The sequence below is a fragment of the Salvia hispanica genome, chromosome 3 (assembly GCF_023119035.1).
Source record: "Salvia hispanica cultivar TCC Black 2014 chromosome 3, UniMelb_Shisp_WGS_1.0, whole genome shotgun sequence".
NCBI lineage: Eukaryota > Viridiplantae > Streptophyta > Magnoliopsida > Lamiales > Lamiaceae > Salvia > Salvia hispanica.
The window spans coordinates 13,130,625-13,149,262 of NC_062967.1; the positions used below are offsets into that span (position 1 = coordinate 13,130,625).

The 18,638-nt window shown below is 34.8% G+C and overlaps 3 protein-coding genes across 4 annotated transcripts; 2 read left to right on the plus strand and 1 right to left on the minus strand.

Moving 5' to 3' along the window:
- The first annotated feature begins 615 nt into the window (after positions 1-615).
- Positions 616-2,956, plus strand: LOC125215484. Of its 2 annotated transcripts, none has more exons than XM_048116908.1 (3): positions 616-1,874; positions 2,228-2,313; positions 2,524-2,956. In XM_048116908.1, the coding sequence occupies exons 1-2, from the start codon at positions 636-638 to the stop codon at positions 2,237-2,239; spliced, it is 1,251 nt and encodes a 416-aa protein (XP_047972865.1). In that variant the 5' UTR covers positions 616-635; the 3' UTR covers positions 2,240-2,313; positions 2,524-2,956. The 2 variants fall into 2 exon arrangements, with proteins under 2 accessions (XP_047972865.1, XP_047972864.1); XM_048116907.1 differs by having other exon boundaries at positions 2,228-2,309.
- Positions 2,957-7,420: 4,464 nt separating this feature from the next.
- LOC125215485 lies at positions 7,421-10,297 on the plus strand. The gene is made up of 3 exons (XM_048116909.1): positions 7,421-7,549; positions 7,656-8,945; positions 9,909-10,297. Exon 2 carries the CDS (start codon positions 7,719-7,721, stop codon positions 8,937-8,939), a length of 1,221 nt encoding a protein of 406 aa, XP_047972866.1. The 5' UTR covers positions 7,421-7,549; positions 7,656-7,718; the 3' UTR covers positions 8,940-8,945; positions 9,909-10,297.
- Positions 10,298-14,434: 4,137 nt separating this feature from the next.
- On the minus strand, positions 14,435-16,488 carry LOC125215486. Its single transcript, XM_048116910.1, has 2 exons — positions 15,068-16,488; positions 14,435-14,725 (listed from the first exon to the last, which is right to left on the minus strand). The coding sequence occupies exon 1, from the start codon at positions 16,388-16,390 to the stop codon at positions 15,074-15,076; it is 1,317 nt and encodes a 438-aa protein (XP_047972867.1). The 5' UTR covers positions 16,391-16,488; the 3' UTR covers positions 14,435-14,725; positions 15,068-15,073.
- Between the last annotated feature and the right edge of the window lie 2,150 nt (positions 16,489-18,638).

Below are 18,638 nucleotides of genomic sequence, written 5' to 3' on the forward strand. Positions count from 1 at the left end.
ATTAACAACGATGGTTCTCTCATTATTACTTCGCAGAGGCCAATCCACTTTTTTTCTTCAATACTTGAGCGTTATTAAAAACGCCACACAACAAATAATCATATACAGTACTGTACTTATAAAGCTAAAAGAGCAAATATCCTACCACATCATGCATGCAGCATTCCTACCTTTACAAACAACCACCACACAGCCGCAACAGGCACTCTTCTATTTAATCAATTAATGACTTATCATAACTAATTTCACTAACCAAAATTGGCCTAATTTTTACTCACAGCACATTAAATCAAGGTTAACTAAATTAAATTTGAATTTAAATTCAACTTAAAAATAAATTAAAACCCCCTCGCCCCGCTTCGTAGTCTTCTTCTTCCCAAAATTATTTCACCCCATCTAAACTGTTTCTTCCTCTCGAACCGGCGGAGTTCCTTTTTCCAATCAGTTAGACGGATCCCTCATTCTGGTTCTTCTCATCTTCAAGTTTGTTATTTATATCCAATTCCTCATTTCTTCGATCCTCTTAATTTGTTTTTAACTTTAGCCATATCATGTTGCTGAATTCAATCCAGCAAGAAGCTTCTCCTTCATCGATAGGGACAGGTAAAGGTAAGAGTGATTGGGGATTTTGGGCTATGTTTCCTGAGGATTTGATTTTTGAAATTCTAGGTAGAGTGGGTGAAAAAGATTTGATTTTGCTGAAATCTGTGTCTAAAGGTTGGAACTTTGTGATATCCAAAATTTGCATTCCTAGAATGTCTCCTCCCTCCCCTGCTGCTCCCTTCTGGAGTTTCCTCCTTTTCAAGGACCCCCTTCCTCCCGAAGAGGGCCGTGAAGTCGGCGACCCATTCTTGAAACTTCACTACTTGCTTATGTACCACTACGTGTACAAACAGTTCAGGCCTCCAAGGTTTCGTTTAGACAAAACTGGTCACTTATTTCCTTCTCTGCTTCCGGACAAGCGTGATCATTCCGGCATTCGAGACTGCTGCAATGGGATTCTACTCTTAGCTTCCTCCTCCCAATATTATGTCGCTAACCCTGTCACAAAACAGCGTATTTCAATCCCAATTAACCCCCAACACCACCATACCGACATCAAAACTATGCATTCCTCATTTGTTTTTGATCCCTCCCTTTCCCTTGACTTTAAGATTGTTGCCTTCACGGCAGTTAATCTTCCATTGGAATTAGATATCTTCTGTTCCGAGATGGGTCAATGGCGCAGCCATGTCCTCCCACTCGAGCCTCATGATCTCCATGGCTGTGAGTGGCTTCCCCGCTCAATTTACTTCAATCGGGGCCTCTATTCTCTCTCTTTGGCTATGTTCTTAGTGTGCATTGACAACCTCCTCCCCAGCCCTAGCGATCTAAGAGCTTGGGCTGTTGAGCTTCCTGATAAAGATGTGATCACACCTAGTGATAAAGATGTGATCACACCTAGTGAGAGTGGGTGCATAGGGGTGTCTTCAGGGTGTTTCTACTACTCCAATCGTGACCCTGGAGGTTCGTACATGTATGTGTGGATGTTGCGCTATAATGGGAGAGATTCAGAATGGGTTCTGATGCACACCATAAGCATTGCTGTTGATCTTGTTGATAGCCCCTTATGCCGCCTTAAACGTGTCTTGTATTGGAAAAATTTCGATTGCTTTAGGCCTCGTGCCTTTAACCCCAAGGACAATGTATTGATTATTGCAGCTCCTACAGTCGTGGCCTCGTATAACTTAAAGACCAAATTTCTCGACCACCTTTGCAGTTTACCCATGTTGAACTGCAACCGGAAATCTTATCATTTGGATGGAAATTGGATCTTTCCCTTCTCGCCATGCCTGCTCATACTCCCTTGTCAGAGTTTGGGAGAGAAAATCATTGTAAGTGGTTTTTCTCTAATAAAGCCCTAAGATTTTTTTCGTTTGAAAGATTCATATTTGTATGAATATCTATGTTTGAACTGCTCTGGGTTTATCCTTTCTTTGATACCATTACCACCAATGTATCATTATCGTCGGTCTCTGCTTTCCTTTTTAGGTGTTTTGTTTGTACAATCACATGAAACTCCAATGCTTTGTTAGCTGTAAAACTCAATTCTGTTGTTTCATTCTTATTTGTAAAAGAGAATGATTGTGCTTCAAGTCTGTTTTTTTGCTCAAATACTTAAAACAAAGGCTATATTTGATGTATACTTGATTTTTACAAACAAAATCTCACATGAATATGATTACAGGTGCTGCATTGAAAGTATACAAGCGGAGATGTTGTGGCATAGCCCCCGCAGGTGGTTGGCGAGGATCGAGCATAGTAATCAAGTTGGTGATTGATAAACTCTCTTTGGGTTAATTTCATAAATGAGTATGATGTTTAGATTGAATTAGTTACTAAAGTTGTAGTCTAGGTTGTGCACAAACATGATATCAAACTTAATTTAGCTACATGTGGCTACCTCATATGACATCTAGCCACCTCTTTCATCTGGCTTCTGCTTGAACTAGCCACACCTGACATTTGATGTTATGCTTACAGAACGGCCGAGGTTTTGCTTCCATCAATTAAGCAGTTTCACGCGTCCACAGAGGGGAGACAATGCTCTTGAAAAAATGAGACATTACTGTCACGTCTTCTTCCTTCCCAATCTGCTTCTCAACTCTTTTGGTCAAGGGGCGTCATCGTTCGTGTGTGTTCATAAAAAAAGGTGATGTGCAAAAATTGATTCCAATCTCTGCAAATAACAGTAGTCTTCACAAGCTTTTTCAACTAGCAATTATGAGGTGGAATTGTCAATAACTAGGACTGCTGAATTTTCACACATGGTAACGTTCTTGCTAAAAGTTTTCTACACGAGTCTCTATCTGTAATGAAGTTTTCACATCAGGAGATGATGAGAGAGAGTGAGCTTTATGGAAAACAATGGAACTATGTTGTATGTAGTGCTGCACCAACAGTTTACATCTGCTGTCATCATGCTTCTCTTTCTTGTGATGTTATGCTCTATGTCGTTGATGGTTCTGCGTCTAGGAGCCAAAAGATACCTAGGATTGAAGTATAATGAAATGCACAAATCGGTCTCTATAGACAAGTGGACTGGGGAAGATTTAGTAGTGACGAACTTGAAAATATGGTGAAAGCGTATTTGGTGATGGCTAAAACCTGTTTGTTCTTGCAAGGTCTGCCATTGTTCAGACCTTGTTATAGCTAGTTTCTCAAATGGGTATCAAGAAGGGCAGTTTCGTCCGACAAAGAAGTGCAACTAAGCTGGTAAAATAATTTCTTTCCAATCAAGAAGCTGTGGCTCAATTTATTTTTAAATAAGAAAATGAAATGGCAATTTTGTCTGACCTATAAGTAGTCATTTTTCTTAGTGGTAGACTAGTAGCCAAATTTCAATGATCTTGTAAGGAGAAAGCAGTTTATGATCTTTGTCACTATGCATTACATTCGAGTCAGCAGAATCGATTCGAAGAGAAAGCAGGAGATCATGTGAAGGAATAATCGTAGTTTATTGTAGAAATAACCACTTGCTGCCTCATTGCTCATAATCTTATGAAAGACCTCTGTTTATCATTAGTTAGTGGCTTTATAGTTGGAAATTGAGTGTAATGTTGAGTGATGTGGTTGTTATTTGGATCTTTTCAACTCCTTTGTAAGATCTTACATGATTATGCTATGTACATTGACCATAGAATATGCTAATACTATGTAATATAGGTTTCCAATGCAGAATTGTAGAGGTCCTTTTGCATAGGGATATGACATTCATAGAGCTTAAAAGCAAAAAAGTTCAAACCCTTGGGCCATTTTTCTATGTTACTCAATAGTACTATAAAATTGTGAATTAGTCATAATTTTAGCAATCTGGTGCATATTTGGCCAATTTCAGTGTAATTTTAGCAACCTCAAGTATACTGAGGTTGGCTTGGTTCTTACTCCCTCGTTTGCCATTAGAACTCTCATTTCTTGGCGACACGAGTTTTAAGATATGTTAAAAAAACAGGTGGAAATAAGTTAGTGGAATAGGAGCCTCACTTGTATTAATTTTAAATAAAATGTGAGTGAAATGACTTAGTGGAAGGTGGGACACTATTACCATTTACGGCAAAAGTGAACCGTGACTCTTATTTGTGGACATACTAAAATGGAAAAATGAGACTCCTATGCTCGGACGAAGGGAGTACTTCCTAAGTTGATTCTCTGTGCTTCAGGTGGCATAAAATGCAGATAACCATCCAATGAGATTCATTTTGAGGAGGCAACCGAATACTCTTAAATTTAAGATCAAACCAGGTAGCAATGGGGCCCTCTAATTCTAAACTATGGCTCTCAGCAGATACATCTCTTGATTTGTTAAACAGAGTCCTGAGAATTCGAATACCCGGATAAAGAAGATATCATCATTTCTATTTCATCCAATTTTGCCCCCTAGCGGTTTTTGTACAACAGACTATTTTTGTAGCCAGCAATTGTTAAATATTCACTTCCGTAGATAATTATTTCTCATGTCCTACACGGATTTGTACTTTTCTGATCGATAAAACTATAGATATTTGAATTTCTTCTCTCTATATATCAAAAAAAATGTGTACCAATTCTTGTAAGGTGTATCTATACATATATAAAAGGCGAGTTTTGACTTTATGAAATATTTATGAATTTTGGGTATAATTTGAATATTTATAAATTTAGGGCATGACTTTAAATATTTGCTACCTATAATTAATTTAATTAAACATTAAATTAATAGAACGTAAAGTAAGAGCTAATCATTCACTACCTTTTAGTATGAATGTTACTCAGCCAATGTTGCATGTATATAAACATGAGTTACACTATTATTCAAAAGAAGAGAACAGTCTAATGATGGATAGAAAAATAGTACTAACTGCTAATCAATTAGTATAAATAATATATGTGCATAAATATCACTATCAACCATTATTATTATTGATGTATCATTTTAAAGATTCCATGCTACAGGCGATACGATCTATCTACGTCTATAAATATTTAGCATGTGCAAATTTTCTATAAATAAAAAAGAATTTGTTGAAACCAAATCCAATGTAATCTCTTTTGAATGTGTTTTCCATGTCAGTGTAGTATGAGTATCTTTCCTACCTTATTACATCTGTTAGTTATTTATCTAAAATTTTTAATTATTTATTTTTCCATGCATGACACTAGGATTCAAGGCACGTTCCCCCGCAATTATAAAATAAGTTTCGTGACCAAATTGAGGATGGTTCAGTTATTACTATTTGCCATTTTTTGTAAGAAAAAATAGAGTACATACTCCTATTACGGATCATGAATTCACAATTATTATGTGCTCCAAAATATAGATTTCTGAAGGCAACGACTCCAGATTTTCAATATTTATGCATTCGTTTAAAACAATTGATCTGATTAAGCAGATAAAAAAATTGTTGAAGAGTCACTCTTTGGTACTTTTTAGCATATTTTGCAATCATATTATTATTGTTATTGTTATTGTTATTATTTGTGTATTAATATTTTGGCTTCTATATTTTTAGATATAATTGGTGTGATTATTGACCTTGGCAATGTCATTACACAATCTAATTCTCGACCCATCGAGATTACGATTGTTGATTCATAGTGAGTGTTGAATCATCGTTTTGCTCTAAATCCTTCCTGTATTATCTTTAAAACAATATATGACACTATTTTGAGTGAGAATGAGTCAGTGCATTAAAAAGTAGTTAAAAATAGTTAAAAATAAGTGTGACAAATATTGACGGATGGACTAAAAAGAAAACTAGTACTCTCTCTGTCCTAGAAAGTTTGTCCCATTTTTCTATTTTCGTCCGTCTTACAAAATTTGTCCCATTTCACTTTTTACAATATTTTGTAGTGAGACTTCATATTCCATTAACTCATTTCTGCTCACATTTTATTATAAAACTAATACACAAAAGTAGGATCACATTTCACTAACTTTTTCAATTTACTTTTCATTATATTTCTTAAAACCCGTGCCGGATCAAAGTGAGACAATAAAAACAACTCCACATTTAGATGGCCATATGTCAAGAGTATAGTATAATGATTTAAATAAGAGAAAAAATATGTATATATGATAAAAAGGGGGAAATGATCAAAAGAGGGCCCTCAAGCAATTGAGACGAACTTATTTGGTACCTTGACAATTATTTTGTCGAATCATTGGGCTGGTGATGGAAAAATCATTTCAGAAAATTATAAACAAACAATCATTCGTTCATAGTACGTTAATTTAATTTTGTAACAATTGTATCGAATGATATGCACACAACTATGCTATACAATAATACAAATGGACAGTTTTACTACGTTTAGATTCAAGATTAATTGATCTTCGAAACTTGGATGGAATTTTATCCTCTCCGTGTCCCAACTATGTTGCATTATATTTCTGTTAAACATCACAAATAAATTGAGTCATTCTCTTTTATAAAAATAAATATTTAATCACTTTTGTTATATTCTATCACCTACATTACGTGCCCAAATATTTTTGGCATAATTTAGTCGGAACAAAGGAAATAAAAATTAACAACAATTATACAAATTAACATTTTTTAATATTTTGTATATATACGAAAAAGTATCATGTATAGTTATTGTTCATTAACAACAATTATTTTGTCATTATTACTTCGGAGAGGCTATTCCACATTTTTCTTCAATACAGGGTGTTACCGAAAAACTAACATCTCTAAATGTCAATGTTTTAAATCGGACCGGTGGACAAACCTGCATAGTGGTTCACGGTTTAACAGGTCCAACCACTGGCCAAGCCAGAACACAATAACACACATAATATATATTTAATGACATATATATTATAGAAATAATTAAAATCATGTCAATAATAAACAAAAATAACATTATAATGCATAAATTGATGGTATTCATAACATGCAATGTCAATAATCCTACAATATACGAAGAAAACTTACTCCTATACAATAACATTAAGTTAATGATAAAATAAAATTGTATAGATAAATTATTAATATTTACCGAATAATAAATATAATTAAATTTTTTCTAATTATGAGCATATTTTTCTAAATAAAAACTGTTATCCAAAATGTAAGGCAGGTTTCAATATAAAAAGAATAAAGAATAAAAAACACATCTTAACTAAATGAGAGCAAAATTAGCATGTGTATAGGAATATTATTCTAAAAGGAGGACCTCACAAATCATGCACAATTGCCCATTCAAATTGAAGTTGAAATTTTTAAACCGGTTTGACCGGTTACCGATTTCCGGCCAAACCTGACAAAATTAATCAGAATTAATCTCACTAAACCAAAATCGGCCTAATTTTACTCACAGCCCACAAAATCAAAGGTTAACTAAATTAAATTACGTACTGATTAAAATCTAGTAGTCCATATTACAAGCGCCGCTTCGCAGTTCGCAGTCTTCGTCCTCACTCCTCACAATATTCTCAAAACTATTCCCAAAATTATTTCAATCGTTTATTCCTCTCGAAGGCGGCGGAGTTCCTCTTTCCGATCATTTAGACGGAGCCCTCATTCTGGTTCTGCTCATCTTCAAGTTTGTTAATTTTATCCAATTCCTCATTTCTTCGATCCTTTTAATTTGTTTTTAACTTTAGCCATATCATGTTGCTGAATTCAATCCAGCAAGAAGCTTCTCCTTCATCGATAGGGATTGGTAAAGGTAAGAGTGATTGGGGGTTTTGGGCGATGTTTCCTGAGGATTTGATATTTGAAATTCTACATAGGGTTGATGAAAAAGATTTGATTTTGCTGAAATCCGTATCGAAAGGTTGGAACTTTGTGATTTCTAGAATTTGCATCCCTAGAATGTCCCCTCCCTCCCCTGCTGCTCCCTTTTGGAGTTTGCTCCTTTTCAAGGACCCCCTTCCTCCCGAAGAAGGCCGTGAAGTCGGCGACCCATTCTTGAAACTTCACTACTTGCTTATGCACTACTACGTGTACGGACACTTCATGCCTCCAAGGTTTCGTTTGGACAACACTGACCACTTATATCCGGCTATGCTTCCGGACAAGTGTGATCATTCCGGCATTCAAGACTGCTGCAATGGGATGCTACTCTTAGCCTCCTCCTCCCGATATTATGTCGCCAACCCGGTCACAAAACAGCGTATTTCAATCCTAATTAACCCCCAACACCAACATATCAACATCAAAACTATCCATTCCTCATTAGTTTTCGATCCCTCCCTTTCCCTTAACTTCAAGATTGTTACCTTCACGGCAGTTAATCTTCCCTTGGAATTAGATATCTTCTGTTCCGAGATGGGACAATGGCGCAGCCATGTCCTCCCGCTCGAGCCTCATGGTCTCCACGGCTCTGAGTGGCTTCGCCGCTCAGTTTACTTCAATCGGGGTCTCTATTCTCTCTCTTTGGCTATGTTCTTAGTGTGCATTGATAACCTCCTCCCCAGCCCTAGTGGAAGAGATAGCGATCTAATAGCTTGGGCTATTGAGCTTCCTGATAAAGATGTGATCACACCTAGTGAGTGTGGGTGCATAGGGGTGTCTTCAGGGTCTTTCTATTATTCCAATCGTGATGCTGGAGGTTCATACATGTATGTGTGGGCGTTGCGCTATAAAGGGGGAGATTCAGAATGGGTTCTGATGCATACCATAAGCATTGCTGATGATCTTGTTGATAGCCCCACACGCCGCCTTAGACGTATCTTGTATATGAAAATTTTCGATTGCTTTAGGCCTCGTGCCTTTTACCCCAAGGACGATGTATTGGTTATTGCAGCTCCTACACTCGTGGCCTCATATAACTTAAAGACCAAATTGCTTGACCAGCTTTACAGTTTACCCAAGTTGAACTGCAACCGGAAATCTCTTCACTTTGATGGAAATTGGATCTTTCCCTTCTCGCCATGCCTGCTCATACTCCCTTGCCAGAGTTTGGGAGAGTAAATCATTGTAAGTGGTTTTTCTCTAAGGGTCCGTTCGGTACATGGAATTAAAATTAAATTGGAATTAGAATTATACGGAATTGAGTTTGAAAGAATTGAATTATAATTCAATTCCAAATCCTTTGTTCGGTAAATTGATAAATGATAAGAATTTGAATTCAAAAAAATTTTGTGTGTGTGTGTGTGAGAGAGAGAGACTGTATGTGCTATGTGTGTGGGCAGGGGGGTGTGTGTGTGGGTTGCTGTGTGTATGTGCAGGTATGTGCAGGTATGTGTAGGTGTGTGTTGCGTGTGTGTGGGCTGCTGTGTGTATGTGCAGGGTGTGTGTGTGTGTGCGTGCGCGCTGGCATGTGTAGGAGTGTGTTGTGTGTATGTGCAGGGTGTGTGTGTGTGTGTGCGCGCGCTGGCATGTGTAGGAGTGTGTTGTGTGTGTGTGTGAAAGTGCAATTTTATTATTATTACTTGAAATTCCAATTATTTACTTTTCATACGGAATTCAAATTGTTGAATTGGGAGAAATTGGAATTGTAATTCAATTCCAAATCCAAATATGTTATAGTACCGAACATTGGACTTGGAATTGGAGGCTCTAATTCCAAGTCCGCATGCCCAATTCCGTGAAACCGAACGGAGGTGTGTGTATGTGTAGGTGTGTAGCCTTTGTATGAACTGCTTTAGTGTGTAGCCTTTGTATGAACTGCTTTAGGTTTATCCTTTCTTTGATACCATTACCACCAATGTATCATTCTCGTCGGTGTCTGCTATCCTTCTTTAGATGTTTTATTTGTACAATCACCTGAAACTCCTATGCTTCTTATCGTAAGCTGTAAAACTCAATTATGTTCTTTTGTTTGAATTTGTAAGAGAGAATAATTGTGCTTCAAATTTGGTTTTCTGCTCAAATACTTATAACAAAGGCTACATTTACCTGATTTTTACCAAACAATATCTCACCGGAAAATGATTACAGGTGTCTCATAGAAAGTGTGCAAAGATGGAGATGTTGTGGCATAGCCCCCGCAGGTGGCTGGCGAGGATCGAGTATAATCAAGTTTGTGGCTGGCGAGAAACTCATAAGCTTTCGCGTTAGAATGTGATGTTCATCTTTAGTTTGTTGCTTCATTGTTAATTTGTTGGTTGGTTCATCTTTAGAAGTGAAACTTGCTGGGTATAAAGCAATTAGACCTTGTTTGGTAAGATTTATTTGAAGAGTTGATCACAAATGAATCTCGAAAAAGAAGAAACTGATTAGATCAGTCTCATTTCGTTGTAAGTAATTGTGTTGGGTGTGCTGAGTGATACACCGGAAAAACTTGGGATTTCAGCAATAGGAGTGATTGCAGCCGGAATTGACGTCTTCTCCGATGCAATCATCTAGATTTTCTTATAAGAATTCTTGGTGATGCCTTAGTAATATTACTATAAGAGGAGCAATGTTGCATTGTCATAGTGTGGTTTGTTTGTTGAATTAGGCAACTTAAAGTAGTACAAAATCTGCGTTTTTATTTTGGTCACGAATGAGTATGCTCCATCACATTAGAGAGCAACACAAACCTCTCATATATCAAATGGCAATTTTTGGACAAATGGAGTTGAGATCTAAAACTTTAGTTTCCTCACTTCATCTTGTTAAGAGGTCCCACTATTTAAATGTAATGCTTTCTTAGTAGAGTAGACTGATGGTGTGTACAACAGCAAGTTCATTGTTCCCATTTACAGGCTTTATAGGGGTGGTCTCACTCATGTTAGCAGAGAGTAATGCGGAGTATTTCAAATTAACCCCACAAGCAAATTTAAAATATATCGCGCCTTTTATTATCAAGATTATCTTGTCACGATTTTATCTAGCCATGGGACCATTTTCTTGAAGAACATAGTTAGATTTACCGTAATCTACCCCCTGAGTATAAGGGTCGATTATTACAAATGATAGAGGAAGAATAATGCTTCAAAATAACGCAGTATTTGCAACAATTAGTCTATGAATGTATATTTTAAGAACAAACCTAAGAAATAATTTAGTGATAGTTCAAATGTCGTTTTGGTAACATTGGTCTGTGCCCGCTGAATTCTTGCCTATGCTTGGCAAAACAAACTACACGGTTTGTCACGTATTAAAGCAGACATTAACCAGATTGATTTATATAGTAATTCTAAAGTAGCTTGATGGGCCAAATATGCAAACATTATTGATTTGATTATGTGCCCGTACCCGACTTTGCTATTTGGAATTATTAAATGATTACAGTGAATAATTGACATTTTAATCGAGGACATCTGAAATTTGAATTAGGTGATTCAAAACATTTCCAATATTCATTAATATATTAAAATAATTCCACACTGGAAATCGTATTGCTTGACAAAAATCTAGTGAATACTGGAGTATATTCAATATTGTATTAAATCAATTAGTTTGTATTCCATCCTTTGTTGGGCCTGATTTAAACATAATACTCTTTGGACCTAACTTTAATGCTATAATTTACCCAACTGTTTAATCATAATAATACTATTTGGATAAAATAATGGTAAAACACATTCTTAGGTTCTTATACTTTAATCAAAATGTTCATTAGGTCCTCGTACAATTTTTTTGTTTTAATAGGTCTTTATACCTTTCTCATAAATTTCATCACATCCTCGTACAATTTTTTCGTTTTAGTAGGTCCTTATACTTTGATTATAACTTTTATTAGGTCCTTGTACAATTTTTTATTTTAAGATATTATTTTACTTTTATCTTAGATAATAATTTATATTTAATTAAATTTAATGAACCTTTTAATTTTATTATTTAACTTATCTTATGATTATAAATATTCAGGGAAACGTATTTTCAATATAAATATAAATAATCAATTGAAAATTTGGATAGTTATTCTAAAAAAAAACTTCGATTTCAATCTTCAATCATCAAATCTTTTTTATTATTCTCTACAACTTATTGAGATTATTGGATAACAAGATGACATTATCTTTATAGACTATGCTAAGTTAAATAATGGAATATTAAAAAGTTCATTAAGTTTAATTAAATTTAGATTATTATCGAAGATAAATGTAAAAAAGTCCCTAAAATAAAAGATTGTACAAGGACCTACTAAAACGATAAATTGTAAGAGGACTTGATAAAAATATTGTGAAAAGTATAAGGACCTATTAAAACGAAAAAAATTGTACAAGGACCTAATGAACATTTTGACTAAAGTATAAGGACCTAAGAACTGTGAACCATCTATTTCGATTCAAAGCAGAGAAATATGAGAAATAGAAAAAAATCTGCTTAGTTATTGAATCGGAACCGGTGGTTTCCGGCATGATGGATGTATAAATAAAAGCATGTATATTATTTATGGTCAGGTCGATCCATTTGCGAGTAGTAGTCCTACTTATTCGGCCGGTTCTGATATTACTGGACCGGTTAACCGGTTTCAATTTTTCATAAATCCCAGAATTGGAACCGGGACCGAATCTGACCGGTTCCGGTTTAGAATCGGGCGGTTAAGAACCGGACGATTTCGGTTCGGAATCGAAACTGATGTTTAATTTTAATATGAATTTATTTATAATTTTAAATAAATCAATACTAACAAAATAATAATCCAACATCTGGATATATAACAAATAATACCTAAAAATTTAAATAAATACACAAAAATACAAACCAACAATACAATAATATTCATATATGTGTAAGAGTTGTGTCAAGTATAGTAGGTTGGACTTGTTTATGTTGACAATTCTTTTATAATAAAAGGACTTCTGAAATTTAGCATTTTGTTTAAAAAGAGTTTTAAAATTGAATTTCATTTTCTTTCTTTTTTGCTCAATAAATATTCATTGGAATTTTCAATACTAATTGATCTTATTTTGACTTTTTGGTTTAATACGAAACAGTTAATAAATCATTCATAAACAAGTTAAAATCATATTTATTAAATGAATTGTTACGTAAATTTGTTATAAAGTTAAATTTATATCATATGAAATGAAATTTTATTTGTTTAGTTCTTTTGAAAATTAAAAACAAACTTATGATGTTGTACTCATAGTAGTTACTCACTCCGGCCGTCATTAGGAGTCTCATTTCTTAGAGGCACGAGTTTGAAGAAATGTTTGGCGGATAAAAGTTGGTGGAATAGACGCCTTACGTGTACATATACTCCTATAAAGCGTAAATGGGAACAATGAACTTGCTGTTGTAACACACCATCAGTCTACTCTACTAAGACCAATATCGTCGCCAAGGTCAGAACAAGATGACTTCAAGCCATAAACAGTCATCTTCAACCGCTAAGAAAGCATTAGATTTAAATAGTGGTTTAATGAATTTAAATAGCGGGATCTCTTAACAAGATGAAGTGAGGAAACTAAGGTTTGTGATCTCAACTCCATTTGTCAAAAATTCAAAAACATATGATATATGAGAGGTTTGTGTTACTCTCTACTGTGATGAACATACTCATTCATGACCAAAATTAAAACACATATTTCTACTTTTCATTCCTTAATTCAACAAACAAACCACACTATGACACTGCAACATTGCTCCTATTATAATCTAAGGCATCACCAAGAATTCTTATAAGAAAATCTAGATGATTGAATTGGAGAAGACGTCGATTCCGGCTGCAATCACTCCTATTGCTGAAATCCCAAGTTTTTCCGGTTTATCACTCAGCATACTCTCATTCTCTTCAACCACAACTATAAGCGGTTGAAACAAACTACACCATTAAGCAATCTCATTCTCTTAATCTCTTCTTAACAAACAAACTTATGAATAGCCAATGCATAACCTTACCTTAAGGCCTCGAGCAAATCGATCCAGTGCATAATTACTTACAACAAAATGGGACCAATCTAATCAGTTTCTTCATTTTCAAGATTCATTTGCGACCGATTCTTCAAGTAAATCTTAACAATACAAACATGGACTAGCCTAAGCATCAACCTATGCTTATCCAAAACAAGGTCTAAATGGTTTCAGTTTCATTTCTACAAGCTAGATAACAAATTAATAATGAACTAACCAACTAAAGATGAACATCATATTCTAAAGCGAAAGCGGATGAGTTTCCAAGCCCCTTTGGGACGTTTACTTTACATGATTGACTATTCTTATCCTTACTAACATGATTTCTCCAATCCTACTCCTCCAATGAGATATGAGTCCAGCAAACTTGGCTCAAATGATAGAAATTATCAAGGGTATATGATATCCCAAAGTAATAGATTACCCTATACTTTTATTTATCTATTAAGGCTAATCTTCAAAATGAAGCGGGCTAGTTACAAGAAAAGCTAATAATCTCATATGCTGCAAAAACAATAAAAATTCCTTCTCTATCATCCCAAAGTTGCACAACAATGTCAACACATACATCGAATTTCAATTACTTGATCCAGGAAACCATATCGATATTTGGGAATGCTTTATGGTTTCTAGACAATAGAAGACCATATCTATATTTATCATATCATTGGCCAAAATGAGAAAATGGTAAACTTCTGGAAGAAATGAAAAAAACAATTACAACAGAGTTTTAGCAAAGTTGAATCTGAATCTGAATCTGAAGCTAAGTTCAGTTTAAATTAATGTTTGTGCACAACCAAGACTACAACTTTACTAACTTACTCAATATAATTATCATAGTCATTCATGAAATTAACCCAAAGAGAGAGAGTTTGTTAACCACAAACTTGATTATGCTTGATCCTCGCCAGCCACCTGCGGGGGCTATGCCACAACATCTCCATGTTTGCATACTTTCAATGCGCTACCTGTAATCATATTCATGTGAGATATTGTTTGGTAAATGTAGCCTTTGTTATAAGTATTTGAGCAGAAAACCAAACTTGAAGCACAATTATTCTCTCTTACGAATTCGAACAAAAGAACAGAATTGAGTTTTACAGCTTACGATAAGAAGCATGGGAGTTTCAGGTGATTGTACAAATAAAACCTCTAAAGAAGGAAAGCAGATGCCGACGATAATGATACATTGGTGGTAATGGTATCAAAGAAAGGATAAACCCAGAGCAGTTCAAACATAGATATTCATACAAATATGAATCTTTCAAACGGAAAAAATCTTAGGGCTTTATTAGAGAAAAACCACTTACAATGATTTACTCTCCCAAACTCTGACAAGGGAGTATGAGCAGGCATGGCGAGAAGGGAAATATCCAATTTCCATCCAAATGATAAGATTTCCGGTCGCAGTGCCACTTGGTTAAACTGCAAAGCTGGTCGAGAAATTTGGTCTTTAAGTTATATGAGGCCACGACTGTAGGAGCTGCAATAACCAATACATTGTCCTTGGGGTAAAAGGTACGAGGTCTAAAGCAATCAAAATTTTTCCAATACAAGGTGCGTCTAAGACCACGTATGGTGTTTTCAACAAGATCATCAGCAATGCTTATGGTGTGCATCAGAACCCATTTGGAATCTCTCCCATTATAGCGCAACATCCACACATACATGTATGAACCTCCAGTGTCACGATTGGAGTAGTAGAAACACCCTGAAGACACACCTATGCACCCACTCTCACTAGGTGTGATCACATCTTTATCTCTAAGTTTGATCACATCTTTATCAGGAAGCTCAATAGCCCAAGCTCTTAGATCACTAGGGCCGGGGAGAAGGTTGTCAATGCACACTAAGAACATAGCCAAGGAGAGAGAATAGAGACCCTGGTTGAAGTAAACGGAGCGGGGAAGCCACTCAGAGCCGTGGAGGCCATGAGGCTCGAGAGGGAGGACATGGCTGCGCCATTGTCCCATCTCGGAACAGAAGATATATAATTCCAATGGAAGATTAACCGCCTTGAAGGTTACAATCCTATAGTCAAGGGAAAGGGAGGGATCGAAAATCAATGAGGAATGGATGGTTTTGATGTCGGTACGTTGGTGTTGGGGGTTAATTGGGATTGAAATACGCTGTTTTGTGACCGGGTTGGCGACATAATATCGGGAGGAGGAGGCTAAGAGTAGCATCCCATTGCAGCAGTCTCGAATGCCGGAATGATCACACTTGTCCGGAAGCATAGCCGGATATAAGTGGTCAGTGTTGTCCAAACGAAACCTTGGAGGCATGAAGTGTCCGTACACGTAGTAGTGCATAAGCAAGTAGTGAAGTTTCAAGAATGGGTCGCCGACTTCACGGCCTTCTTCGGGAGGAAGGGGGTCCTTGAAAAGGAGCAAACTCCAAAAGGGAGCAGCAGGGGAGGGAGGGGACATTCTAGGGATGCAAATTCTAGAAATCACAAAGTTCCAACCTTTCGATACGGATTTCAGCAAAATCAAATCTTTTTCATCAACCCTATGTAGAATTTCAAATATCAAATCCTCAGGAAACATCGCCCAAAACCCCCAATCACTCTTACCTTTACCAATCCCTATCGATGAAGGAGAAGCTTCTTGCTGGATTGAATTCAGCAACATAATAAATTATTCGGATGTACTAATTAATAAATTACAATTATTGGCTAAAGTTATAAACAAATTAAGAGGATCGAAGAAATGAGGAATTGGATAAAATAACAAACTTGAAGATGAGAAGAACTAGAATGAGGGCTCCGTCTAACTGATCGGAAAAAGGAACTCCGCCGCCTTCGAGAGGAAGAAATGATTTTAGCTTTAATGAAATTAAGTTTGGGAATAATTTTGAGAATATTGTGAGGACGAAGACTGCGAAGCGGCGATTTTAGTTTAGATTTTAATTATTAAGTATAATTTAATTTATTTAACCTTGATTTAGTGGGCTGTGAGTAAAAAATAGATATGTGGTTTTTTATACTAACAGTTTGTATTGAAGAAAAACGTGGAATGGCTTCTGCGAAGTACAATAATAATGACAAAACAATCGTTGTTAATAACATTAACCCATATACACTTTTGAATACTAAAAAATGTTAGTACAAGTTAAAGTGTATAATCTTAGTTAATTTATATTTTCCCCATCCTAATTAAGTTGCAGCAAAACTTTTGAACACGTAAAATATGTGATAGAATATAATAAAATTGATTAGATACTTTTTTTTAATAAAAGAATAACTTAACTTAATTGTGATAATATAACTCATCTTAGTTAAGACCAGGAAGATATAAAATTTCATCAAGTTTCGTAGATCAACTAATCTTGAATCTAAACCTATTAAAACTATGTCTTGTATGAACGAATGACGAATGATTATTTAAGCAAATTGTTGTGTTATTGTGTGCATTGTTCGGATCAATTGTTAAAAATTTAAATAGTATATGAACGAATGATTGTTCATTTATAAAGTTGCATAGAAGGAGAAATCAGGGTTCTCGGATGTGGGAGAAAGAAAGAGAAAAATAAAGATGAAGACTTAGGAATAAAGTGAATCAGGTTTTTATACTACAATATACTATTTTTTAATATTTGATTAAAAAAATTAAAAATTTATCTATAAGAATTAAAATCGCCTAATCCAATCAAAATTTCACTAATCACTAATCTACGGTTGATCGTTAATTTTTAACGTAACTGTGAAAAAAGAACCAATACAACGACAATTTTATTTGTTTATGAGTTGATTTTTAAAAAGTGAATATTATGGACCTAACTTTATATATATTCGAAAGAGTATACGGTCACAGTTCATTAACAGCGATTGTTTTGTGATTATTACTACTTCGCAGTAGAGGTGCCCACGATTTCGGAACCGGTGGTTACGGTTTGAAATTTTTTGAATCGGAATCGAACCACGGTTCAAAAATTAATGGTTTTGGTTCGAGTAAATTCTCACGGGTTTCGCTTTGGAACCATAACCGACGGTTACAGTTTTGATTTTAACCACCGGTTCGCTAAACCTTGGACAGGTCTACTTCGCAGAGGCGATTCCTCGTTTTTCTTCAATAGAAAGTGTTAAATAATCCTATAGATCTATATAAAGCTATAAGTGTGACAGTTACTCTCCAAAAATCCTACCTTCATGCATGCAGCATTCCTTAAGAAAAAATTCCCTGATCAAGGAATACCAAGTTAGTAATCCTATTTGGTATGTCACACTAATACATTTTTGACAAATGGAAATATATATAACCCCAATTCCAACTAGATATATAGATTATGGAAACATTTTAAATGTAAATATACACTATTTATTATACGGAAAGTTTGCTAAATAATATATATACCCACATAATATATAATAATTGGGATGACGATCACTTTTTCAATACTAGTAGTTTTAGTTCATTAAATTTTAAATTTATTTACTTTATCATGCAACAATCATTTGTGTTAAGGAGTATTTTGTTTATGATGTTTTTTCATTAATGTAATAAAATTAGTTTTTTAGATCATCATCATCATCATATTATTATTATTATTATTATTATTATTATTATTATTATTATTATTATTATTATTATTAAAATTAACTTTTTAGATTATCTTATTATTATTAACAATTTTTATAATTTAATCGAATGTATAATATTCATACAGTTAATGTCTATACTATATGTAACTACCAATATATTTAATTTAATTTAATTTATACACTACATAATTATTTGTATTATTAATTTAATTTATATGGAGTAGTATATTTAATTCCAATAAATTTGAAGTTATAATTGCACTTTTTAATTCTCTTCATTTTTCGTATTTATAAAAGAAGAAAAAACGTAATCTCCTAAATATCTTAAAATTAGTGAT